Consider the following 11,622-nt stretch of genomic DNA (forward strand, 5'->3'; position numbering starts at 1 on the left):
CATCACAGGCCCCTGCCAGGACCCTGCTCCTGTAAATGCCACTTTTCTCCTTCCCCAGGAGCCCCCCAGGCCTCTGCAGGGTCCAGGCCCCAGCTGTGCCCCTGTTCCCCTCTTCATCCCCTTTGCAGCACTGGAGGACCCCCCTCCTGCTCAGGAGCCCCCGGCACAGCACAAACGTGCCTGAAGGTGAGCTGGGGGTGGGCTGTGACCACAGCCCCTGGCCAGGGCCCTGCTGGTTGTTCAATAAATGGCTTGAGCCTGGGGCTCTTTGCTTCTCAGCCTTTTTTTCTTTTTGAATACTTATATAAAAACCACATCCCTTTGTGCCAGAGCACTGTCCCAGACCCCCTTGGGCACATGCGGGGACAGAGGCTGGCTCAGGAGACAGCTGTGGCACTGTAATGACCCAGCCCCCTTGCTCCCACACACCCTCCACGTCCACCTGCATGAACACAAGATAGATAAAGTGGGGGGAGGCTGAGCAGAGCCAAAGCCGCGGCCTAACAGGGTTCTGGCTGTTTAAAAGGGGGCAGGGCCCAGGGCCCAGGCAAGCCCTTATCGCCCTTCCCCAGCATGTTTAGGCTGCTCAAGGCCCCACAGGAACCTGCATCAGGGTCAGCCTGGGAAGAATGAAACACAACCAGAGATACAAGCACAGGGCTTGTGCCCAAAACCATAGATAAGACGGGTGTGAATTTAATCTCTCATACTGCTCTCCAGGCAGCCCTGCTTCACCCAGCACACACCCTCCTCCTGCCACCGGAGACAGGTGTGGATGGGAACACGGAGGGTACAGGGACAGCAAGGCCACAAGCTGCACCCCCAGGGGACAGAGGAGCAAAGGCTGGAGCTTATAATAGCACAAGGGCCAAGACAAGGAACATTTGCTTACAATCTTTATTGAAGTCATACAAAAGTTGCCAAAAAGTGAAAAAATACACTATATACAAAACCATTTTCCTTATAAGGAGAGGAGTGTCCAAGGTTAAAGAATTATCATACTGTGCTTTCAACTGCAGCCCCTGATTCTGCTTGTGGCCTTTTCTCTGTCTAAAAGAAAAGAAAAGAAAAGGGTTTGTTTTTCGGAAACAAGACACTGCCTCCCAGCACCCATTCATGCAGCAGTTCAAGGTTTCTGTGATTTGAAGACTTAACTAACTGCACATGCTTTGCTGGTCTTCAGAGCCCAACACTACTCTAGAATATTGACATTAACGACTGTAGCCCAGGTGTAAGTAGTAAAGAACAGGAGTATCCAAAAAATACTCGGGGGGAAAGGCTCTGTGCTGTAGTTCAGCCCCACTCAAACACCCAGAACATGTGTCCATCCCACCCCACAGGCTGCAAGTCTCCACACCTGGTGACTTTCTAGCCCAGTGTCAGACACCAGGGTACAACATGCATCCTGTCCGTGGGGGAAATACTCCCCACTGCATCGGGGAAGCTTTATGAAAACCAGCAGGCAATAAAACCAGTACAGCTACCAGGCAGAAAACCATGCCAAAACAGAGAAAAAAAAAAACCAATAACCATGGCCCAGACTCCTGACTCAGCTGCCCACCTCCTCTTCCATTTTTTCTGCAACCTCATTCCCACTGCGGGCAGTATCACCACCACCGCCATTGACAGCCGGTTCTGGTTTAGATTTCTTAGGTTCATTGTCTCCCTGTTGAGCCTCCTCCTCTGGTTTCCTCTGAAGATAAAATTGTTTAGTGTTCACTATGTACAAAGTCAATATTTTTTATAAAGTTATCATCTAGATGTCATTGCACATTATTCAACCTCTACTTGCCAGGTTCAAGACAGATACATAAGTAAAGAATTCAGATTTAACAGAGGTCTCAACCACAAAGGATTTCCAGCGAAGACATTAGTTAGGGGCTGGTATCTATAGTGCTGGATTATCCTTAGTTATAGTTTGGCAAGGAAACACATGACTGCTGAGCCAGGTTATCAGTGCAGGGGGTAGATTTGGGGCATCTGGGACATTTTCAGTCATCTGTGTGAAGCAGATCAAAGCTGCTCCAGGGAAACCTGAACTGGAAGAGGCTGAGAGAACACAGGCCAGGCTGTGCCACAGCAGCACACAAAACAAAAACTAACATCCCAGGGGGGATTATTTTAGTTCTATTTGCAAACAGCTCTAGAAAAAAAATGTATACCTTTAAAGGAACCTAATAAAATGTAGGGAGCATTATCTCAGTGAGAGGCAGTTCAGCATTACTACCAATGAATAGCCAAGCCAGTCTAATAAGTTCAATTCTCCATTTCCACTTCGAAAGTGGGAAACCCAACTCAGCCTGGTTAGTTGCCCTTTAAGATCTGTAGGCCACCCAGCTCTCCTTGCAGGTCCTCAGCAGAGGAGGGCACTTGTTCAGAGAACTCCTGCAGAAGTCACTCAGCTCAGAAGTTAGAGCAGTGTGGGTCAGACAAGGTGCCAAATCATCAAGAACTTGTCACCTGGAGGCTGGATGGTTCCCAGAACAACTGGCTCCCAGTGAAAAGGGGTTTCAGGCACCATCTCTGGTTTTACCTCTAGAGTGTTTTTTCCATTATAGAAAAAAGGTTTAAGCCAAGAAATCTAATCACACAGAGCAAGCCAGCAGTACTTTAACAAACTGTTCAGCTAATAATTTCCGGACTCACCTTTTTCCTGACTAGGTGAGAGATGTCTGTAACACATTGGGATGCACCATCAGTTGCTTTTCTTACTGGAATCTATTACAAGACAGACATTGACACATGAGTAACAGCAAACAGTAATCCTCAGAGCAGACAGGAATTATCAACATCCATCTTAAATCAACTTACTGTTGAAACCGAACCACTGTCTTCACTTGGTGCAAAGCCAGATGTAGTTCCAACCTTAAGGAAAAGCAAAAGAAAAACAGTGGAACAAACTCTGGCTATCTGCTCACACACAACCACGTATTCTAGTTTAGAAAGGGACAGAAAACCCAACTCCTTCATGTCTCAACACTGCATTCTGCTCCTACGCTTACACACAGCACAGACAGATGAAAGCTCGCCCAGTGAGCCACCGCCTGGTCCATTCTCAAGTTTGGCTGACTCATTTCCAGCCCTGACACAGTAAATTGCTACAGAAGCCTTCCAAATCCCAGTTCAGTTTGGAGCAATTATTGTCAGTGGGTTTCCTCACTATCATCTCTTTAGATGTCAGGTGCCTCACCTTTCTTCTCACCATCACAGCCCACACCATTTGTGAGCAACCACCAGCCCCCATCTGTAGGATCAAGTCTGAGCTCCTCCCCTTACTGGTTTACTTCAAGTCTCACTGGAAGAATGTTTGGTTAAAAGGAAACCAAAGGATGCACTAACCAGAGTTGCTTTCAGTGCCAGCTCAGCTACTCTTGCACTCTTTTGAGACTCCTTTGAATCTTCTATCTTTTCTTTAATTTCAGGAAGCAGTCCTTTCAGTTCTTCAATCTCCTTCTCATCGTCAGGGGACCCACTTTCTGCCTTCTTTATCCGTTCCGTAAGCATTGCTAGGATCAAAGTCATCATGGCAGAGAGCCTCAAGACAAGGCACCTGTCTAGTTATCAATATCCACAGCTAAGTGTCTGTCACGACAAATCTGACATCACTATAGCCTGTTACCACTTCAGACCAGCAAACACAGCATTGCAAGGCAATAAGCAAATCTAACAACTTTTAGGGCAGTTTAACAAAGTCTGCTTTGGCTTCTGGAAGCTTTTAGTTGCCAGGAAGTTCTAGAAATCCACTCACCCAGTCTCTTGTCAATGACTTCTACGGATTTACCAAACTGCAAAACTGCCTCGTCGAACTGGCTGTTGTAGTGGTATGCCAGCGCCAGCTGGTAGTGACTCTCAGCGAGCAGGCGGTCGTGAGCCTCCAGGTACTTCTGCTGCAGGGCCAGGCAGGCCTGGAACTCCTCTATCGCCTGTGTGTAGTTTTCTGTAGGAGAAAGTCATAAGATCTTTACAAACCACACACATTCATCCAAACAAGCAAGATGTAAACCCTTACTCTGTGTCTGCAAACGGAACCACCACCAAACACAGCAGTTCAGTTCAGCGTCAGGCTGCTTTCAGATGACCAAGTGACACTCACAATCCAACAGAAAGATTGTTCAGAGTCCAGTTCCTCCAGTCCTCTCAAGAGCGCTTTGTCTATTCACAACACAGTAAACCAGGCAGCCAAGTCAAAACCAGGCACAAATCTGCTCTTTTACCTGCTACCGTGAACTGAATGTAACTGGTCAACACTGCAACTTGAATTTAGAGCTAAGGCCAGTCCCCTGCCGCCTTCCAGTCAAGCTCTCCACTGAACGTATTCCAGTGACATAAAACACAACCTTCATTCCGTAGCCCTTGTCCAGAAAGCTGCCAGATTATTCCCAGTGCTTGCCACAGAGGAAGATCACACCCTACTTGGATTTAACAAGATTAAAACATGTTTTTAAAAAAAAAAGGCAGAAAGCACCAATGTGGGGCTTGCCTGCTTCCTCCTCTTTTCTGGTGCATAACACATTAGTCTTTCTTGCCCATACCCTGGTATTTTGGGAAGTCTGAGAGTCAACCGTTTTTCACTTGCAGTCTTTATGTTCTGGAAGCAGCATGGTACTGACATCTCCTCCTGAGCTCAGTGACTCGCGGCTCCAATAAGGAAAGAGTCTCTCAGTTTCTGAAGCTAACCAAACCTCATCTATAAAGCAGAACACAGGGCTGGTTTCAATCTGGTAGCACACTACTTCTTACTCCAAGCTTTCCTCCACTATTCTGGAAAAGCACGGAATACCCTGTTTAAGGCACTGACTTCATCCATTGATTCCAAAGCTGCTCACACAGCTGCACTATTGGAATTAAAGTTTATTATTTTGTTTTCATCTTAACTGCCTTAACTCATCTCTGCTCACTTTAAAGTATGAAACAAGAGAGTGACAGAATGTGGAACTGAACATTTTGTACAGGACAATGCACAACACTCACCAGATTCAATGCTAACTTCTCCTAGCTTTAGATGAGCTTGAGCCGCGTGCAGCTGAGCTTCTTTTGTTTCTTGCCTAAATCAAGACAAAAATTCAGTTTTCAAAAATCCTGATTCAAATATGCCACATCCACTAATTGCTTATGCCAACCCTGATTACTATTGAGTTTCTCCAGCACATATTCAAATTAGGACTTAAGCCTTTACCTCTTGTAGATGACTTTTGCTAACTCCAGCATGTCCCAGGCTAGCTCAAGATTTCCAATTTCATCCTCCTCACTTTCCTGTAAAGACTAGAAATGCATTAAAGATGAAAGGCCTTTTTACATATCACATCAAACAACAACATAAGTTTCTAAGCAGTGTTGTCCAGGAATAAACTTCTTTAAGAGGTAAAGAGCTTACCACTGAAAGGAAAAAGAACACCAGAACCAAAAACTAAACCAAGGAGTTTATGTTCCACATTTTTAAGTGAGCTTTTGAACTCCATTAGAATAGTCCCAGGCAGATTCTCTGTTCAGGTCTATAGCACGCTTAGTACCACACTAATGAGCTTCAGATTTTTTCCAGGTGTATGAACTGCTACATCAAGGTGAAGCCACAGGTTTAAGCAGCACTACACTTCCCCATTAAATTCCCATCCTAACCATGGCTTATTGGACCGGGCACATTCAGTGCACTCCGTGAGACAGCAAAACAAGCAGAGAATAAACTGTTACAAGTAACTAACTTCACTGACAAGCTAAAGCAACTCTTCCCACCTGCCCCTGCATTTACCAGGCTGCATTACTCATCAGTAGAGTGCAAGCACTTGTTTCAGCATAGCTAGACAAGCCCAAGTTTACAGACAGAACTAAGCAAGATCCTACAATGCAGACTAGCATAATGCTGCCCCTTCCCAAGGCAATATTGTTTTTTAAAAAAATTTCCTACTTAGGACTAAACGAAATACAAGTGAGCTCTCACAGAGGCATTAACATGATGTCCAGACAAATCCTGGGCTCTTCCAAGAGTATCAGAGCGCAGCAATCTCACCTTGTCTTCCACTGCCAATTCATTCTCCTTATCATCTTCAGCTTTATCATTTTCTTTATCTTCCTCTTCAGATTCTTCTGTTTCTACAAGGAAAGTAGACGAATGAGAACACTTCTTGTTACTACACTTGCTTCACGTGGAGTCAGGTAGAATGTTACATCCAGCCCTTATCCTTCCAGTGACAGGTTAGATGTGTGAGGCAAGAAGAGCACAGGCACGTTAAATTCTCATCAGCAAAAAAAGTTAGGCGCTGTGGACTACAGTAGTTCCAGGCCACCTTAGTCCTTCTTTTAAGTTTAACTCCATACTATCTAGAACAGAAACTTACCTAGAATTCAGTTCTTACAAATGCATTGTGAGCTCCCACTGAAGCCATGGGATCCTGAGCAGCCCTGGAGGCACTGGTCAGCTGCTTGACTTCATTCTACAGATAACAAACGTTTTCAGCAAGATAGCTGCCAAGCTGTGTACAAACAAGACTGTTTCTGAATTTGTGTTCCTCATGTCAGACAATTAAGTGGAAATGTTATTAGAGAACCCGCTATTGTGTAGCATTGATTTGACTTCTGATGCTGGGTAGGAGCATTGCATGATCTATTCTACCAGTAGAAAACGTTTTGCAGTGAAGGAGTATTGGTTGACTTGCATGCTGAAGTCACATATTAATTCCTACATCACAACCACTGATTCCAGAATAATATGAGCTTGATGGGGTGGAGACTAGAGAACCCAGGAGGTCATTAAACTAACTCCCAAAAAGCACACACCTACCACTGCGAGGGCCAAACCTGTAAGTGTGAGGACAGCTTGATCAAAGGGAAAACAGAAGAGACGGCAGGAAGTTAAATTTTTGGTTGGAGTCATCAGGAATGACACAGCACCAGACCAGGATGTTCAGGAGTGTCCTCACACTAACAAAGTTGGGAAAAAAAACCAGCAGTATGTGTACATAAGCAGCCTTTCACAGGAGGAGTGGATAACTACTCTTAGTTTATGTTCAGTCATACTCTGCCCAGACACTTTGTCAGGCAGCTGCTCCACCACCAAGTGTTCACTGTGCTCAGCAATGCAAATCCCTTCAGCATCCAGAACTACTCAGTCTGCCACTCCCAAAATAAGGCTCTTCCTGTGCAGCCAAGTTACTCACAAGAAAGTTTCAATTATCAGCTCATCAATTAACTTGTGCAATAGAAAGCATCGGTCTACTGAGACCATACAAGTAATCCTTTAGTAAAGCGTACAAGCTTTACCAGGTTACTTTAACATAACCCTGAAAACAGCTGTCATGAAGCAGGGAAGCAGAATGGCAGAAAAAGCCAGACAGCTGGGAGACTGTGCTAGAGAGTAGCAACAAGCCTTCAGGTTCCAGGGCAAATTAAGTCTAGATTTGCCAACCAAATTCTCACTTGTGATTTCTACCAGAGAGACTGAAATGGAGAGCTCCTTCCCCACCACCAAAAGCAAACTGACTGTTTTGTTATGTATTCAGCTGCTCCTAGTTTTCTGCTCCACTGTTTTAACTAAAATATGGTTATGACCAGAAGCAACTTGTGTTTCAAGTTATTTGAAGGTTAGTGCAATAAACCCAGAAGCATGCAAGTGCACATCCATTCAGTATTCTCCACCAGCCTAGCCATTACTTACACATTTCACAGGGCTGTAAGTTTGCTTTCAAGTCAGATTTGCTTTGCAGTTAGTTAAGCGTTAGTCTAGAGAAACTGAGACCATTCACTATGCCTTGAAACTTTACTTGGATGTAAAATCCTTCAAGGGCCCCTTTACTGTGCCTTTTCCTTATTCTAAGGCAAACAGAAAATTCTGAATGGAACACTTTTTACCCATTGTTAGCCAAATCCATCAAGTCATCCACCCACAAATACTTTTCTCCTCTCACTGTTACCTTCTCCCTCTTCCATCAGGTCATCTTTCTCTTCTTTTTCTACCTTAGCACCTTCACCGTCTTCCATCAGGTCATCTTTCTTTTCCTCTTTCTCTACCTTAGCAGCTACTTCAGCCTTTTCTTCTGTGTCATTAGATGGCTCTTCGCCCTCTGTGGGCACAGGTTCCTTTGAGGACTCTGTCTCTTTGGATTCATTTGGTTTCTCTTCTGCACCTGTCTCTACTGGCTCTTGTTTCTCCTCCACCTTCTTCTGCTCAGCGGCCTCTGGCTCCCCTTCTGCAGCTTCTTTCTGCTCCACAGTGACTGCTGCCTGCACTTCTGCTGTCACTTCTTGTGCTACTGCCTTCTCTTCCACAGCTGCCTCTGCCTGCGCTTCCACAGCCTCTCCCTTTTCCACAGTTGTCTCTTTTTCTGCTGCTTCTGTTTGCTCTCCTACCTTTCCCTTCTCTTCCACAGACACTTCTCCAACTTCAGCCTCTTCTGCAGCTGCCTTTGCCTCCTGGTCCGATGCTTCTGTCCTTCTCTCCTTCTCCTCAGCTGCCTCTGCTACCTTGTCTTCAGCCACTACCTTCTGCTCTTTGTCTACTACCTTCTCTTCCTCTGCTCCCTCCTCTTTTGTAGCTTCCTTTTCCACAGCTACCTGCTGCTTCTCCTCTTCTGAAGTTACTTCTTTTTCCACAGAAGCCTCTATCTTCTCTTCAAGCTTTACCTCCTTGTCAGCAGTTGCTTCTTTTGTTTTTTCTTCTGTGACCTCTTCCATTTCAACATCCTCCTCTTTGATGTCCTTCGCAGTTAGTACTGGAGGCTGCCCTGTAGACTTTCTGGCCACTTCTTTTTCCCCCATGGCGTTATATACCTGTTCTCTCAACTCCTCCCTTGCTTCTTCTACATGATTGAGGAAGCATAAACATTTCTTCGAGTTTAGTGATAAAGACATTAACGGGCACTGATAATACCACCCTCAGACCCTCCAGTGTGTTGGTTTGTCACCATGTTAGATGACATTCCTAAAAGCTCCATTTTCAAAGTACAAGGAATTAGGACACAACCAACATAGTAACTGGAACTAAGCAAAATCCCTTCCCCTTCCCCAGACTGCATTATTGCAAGCAGCTGCTCAAGCAGTGTGCAGTTTTGCGCGCCAGCGTTTTTAGTCACAGCTAAGCAAGAGGTGCCAGCATTTTAATAGCCTGGATTGACAGGAATTCCTGTATTATCTCAGCACTTACCACTATAAAACAGTTACTGTTCTTGGTCTTTTACAGAGACTCTGACCTGCCCTACTACACACACTGTACTGCTACAAGGTTACAAAGCAGCTCAAGTTGACTGTGAAGCCGAGAGCAAGCAAGTTTGAATGCAGTGTTTCAGGACACAGACGCCTGGTGACCCTTTACACATGCGTTCAGTGACCAGCTCCCTGCAGAACTTTCAGAAGTTTTGTTCAATCTTTAAGCAAAATTAGAAGAACAAAAAGAGTCCACTGAGGTTAAGAGTTTCAACAGAATGATCCAGGCTACCCAAGGTACCGATACACTGAACTTGGATCCTTTAAACAAAAAACGCAGCTTGGTGTCTCCACAACATGGCAAACAGCTTTACATACCATCAACAGCTGGTAACGCAGAATCATCTTCATCTTTTTCTCCTTCCTCTTCAACCTGCACCCCTTCTAAGGCATTTCCCAGTACACCATTTTCCATTCTAAGGGGAACAAAAGTTTGTTATCCCTTGGCTCTTTTAACTGCACAAGCTGCCATGCCGCAGCCCATCCCACCCACTGCAACCCCACGTGTAGGAAGTTCCAGCATAACCCTGTCAATACAAGGCTAAAATCTTATTACCCCAGAGAGACTCTTGATCAAATGAGAAACTGTTAGCATACCTTGCCAACTCCAGGAGAGATTTTCCATAGTAAAAAAAAGCTTCTGCACACTCATCTGCTGTCTCACCATATTTTTTGCCCCTACAAAAGTAATGAAGAATTATTTGCATGTGACTACATTAATCTGAAAGCTGAAAATTCCTGAAGGAATCCATCTCTTAACTCTTCTGCCATTGTTTCAAACAAATAACAAGTGCTCCTCTCACAAGCATTCAGCAAAGCAAAATAATCTAAAACCCAAAGAGGTACCACCCTCAGAGACTGATCAAAGCTATCAAAGATGTTACTGGGAAGTAACACTATCCTGTTATTTTTATATTAACAGACTACATCAGAACCAGACACTGCAAAATAAAATATCAAATCCCTTTTCCTCCATAGGGAACTACACTAGCAATTACTATCACAAAAGCTGTCTAAATTGCACGTCAAACACAGTACTGTCCAACACTTGAACTTTAAGTAGTTCATAGATTCTCTCCTCAGTTGTGTTGTAACTACAGCAGCAGACATAAGGTACAGAAAAAATAATCATTTTTTCCTTGTATAAGTCACACCAGCATAGTCAAGCTGAAAACCAAGCCCTACAAAAAATACACAAAACATTCTACTACTCACAGTAAGCTTGCAGCTTCCTGGAAGGCATTAACAGCAGCCAGAATATTTCCCATTACCAAGTGTTTCTGTCCTAAACCCAATAGTTTCTTTGATTCTCCATCCACATCCATACTGGGGAAAAAAAAATACAGGATTCTATTAGTTTCTGTGTTAATCAGAAAACTTTGTATCTAACTTTCAAAACCTAGGTAGCTTTACATCAGAGTGAGTTGCATACATTACGCTGGTTGGAACTACAAGGGTGGGGGGAAGGATGTTTGGTTTTATTTGTTTAAATCTGGACCAACTTTTAGTTTTGATGACCAAGAACAGACAGGTGAATTTCAATGAACCACTGCAAGAAGGGGGTACCAGAGTCTGATATGACAAAGGATGCTAAAGAGCATGCTTTAGGAGTCACACACCAATACAACACCAAGCACTGTTTCACCAGACTCTTATGTTAGCTAAGACAAAAGAAAAAGAAGAATAAATCTAAGTTGTGGCTTGTTATAGCACAGCATGTTGCCTCTGAGCATCATGCAGACACAAGCCTTGGTTTCAGTTCAGTGTATTTCATGCATCTCCATTTCCAGAAGGTCCATCCCAGTCCAGGATCTTGGACTGGGACAAGCTGCTCAGAGTGACACACTAGTCACATACCTACACCTCCCCAGTGCTTCCCTGGCACTTCATTCACTCACGGATCAAGAGCTTCCTAAACAACAGCTGATATTTATACATTTATTAATCCCTGAAAGATTTTTGTTGCACTATATTTGTGCAGACTCCTGGTGAACACAAGTTTTCAGCATCTGCAACATCCGCATGTTAATTGCAAACCTAACAACCTATTTGAAGTGTGATCTCTTTTTGTTTCACTAAATAACCCCTGGATGTTGCATGCTTTAGCAACCAACAACTTTGACTCCCACTGTACCTGTCTGTCTTGTCTGTGGATGTGGAAGGAGCTGCCAATTCCTCTTCCATCCTGCAAACAAAATATTGAACAAGTGTTTATATATAGCAGGCCACCCATTTTGTGACAGGAAGTGAGCTGCCGGAGGTGTGAACCCAGAGCCAGGAGCAGCGCCTGCTCTCAGGTGTTCAGCCACACTCGGTCACTGGCAACTGACTGGAGAAACCCATTAGTTTCGGTTTCATTGTTTGAATGAAAGGCTGCGAGGAAAGCAAATGCTGTCCCGCTAGGGTGATCTCAGACCCTGGCCCAAACCC

At 44.5% G+C, this 11,622-nt stretch overlaps 1 protein-coding gene across 1 annotated transcript; it reads right to left on the minus strand.

The window, feature by feature from the left end:
- Nucleotides 1-883: 883 nt before the first annotated feature.
- Nucleotides 884-11,376, minus strand: NASP (nuclear autoantigenic sperm protein (histone-binding)). Its single transcript, XM_010074549.1, has 14 exons — nucleotides 11,327-11,376; nucleotides 10,408-10,518; nucleotides 9,790-9,870; nucleotides 9,511-9,608; nucleotides 7,905-8,789; nucleotides 6,005-6,087; nucleotides 5,177-5,253; nucleotides 4,972-5,045; nucleotides 3,749-3,937; nucleotides 3,340-3,506; nucleotides 2,812-2,865; nucleotides 2,647-2,718; nucleotides 1,562-1,693; nucleotides 884-1,050 (listed from the first exon to the last, which is right to left on the minus strand). Exons 1-14 carry the CDS (start codon nucleotides 11,374-11,376, stop codon nucleotides 997-999), a joined length of 2,127 nt encoding a protein of 708 aa, XP_010072851.1. The 3' UTR covers nucleotides 884-996.
- Between the last annotated feature and the right edge of the window lie 246 nt (nucleotides 11,377-11,622).

The sequence above is a fragment of the Pterocles gutturalis genome, unplaced genomic scaffold (genome assembly GCF_000699245.1).
Source record: "Pterocles gutturalis isolate BGI_N339 unplaced genomic scaffold, ASM69924v1 scaffold26062, whole genome shotgun sequence".
Lineage (NCBI taxonomy): Eukaryota > Metazoa > Chordata > Aves > Pterocliformes > Pteroclidae > Pterocles > Pterocles gutturalis.

What these genes read in the sequence shown, in the direction of transcription:
- NASP (XM_010074549.1), bottom strand. Translation starts at nt 11,376, where the DNA reads ATGGAAGAGGAATTGGCAGCTCCTTCCACATCCACAGACAAGACAGAC. An exon ending in CCTGATGGAAGAGGGAGAAG is followed by an intron (nt 6,088 to 7,904) that starts GTAACAGTGAGA and finishes CTTTCCTTGTAG; the next exon opens with AAACAGAAGAATCTGAAGAG. An exon ending in AGTCATTGACAAGAGACTGG is followed by an intron (nt 3,507 to 3,748) that starts GTGAGTGGATTT and finishes CTTTGATCCTAG; the next exon opens with CAATGCTTACGGAACGGATA.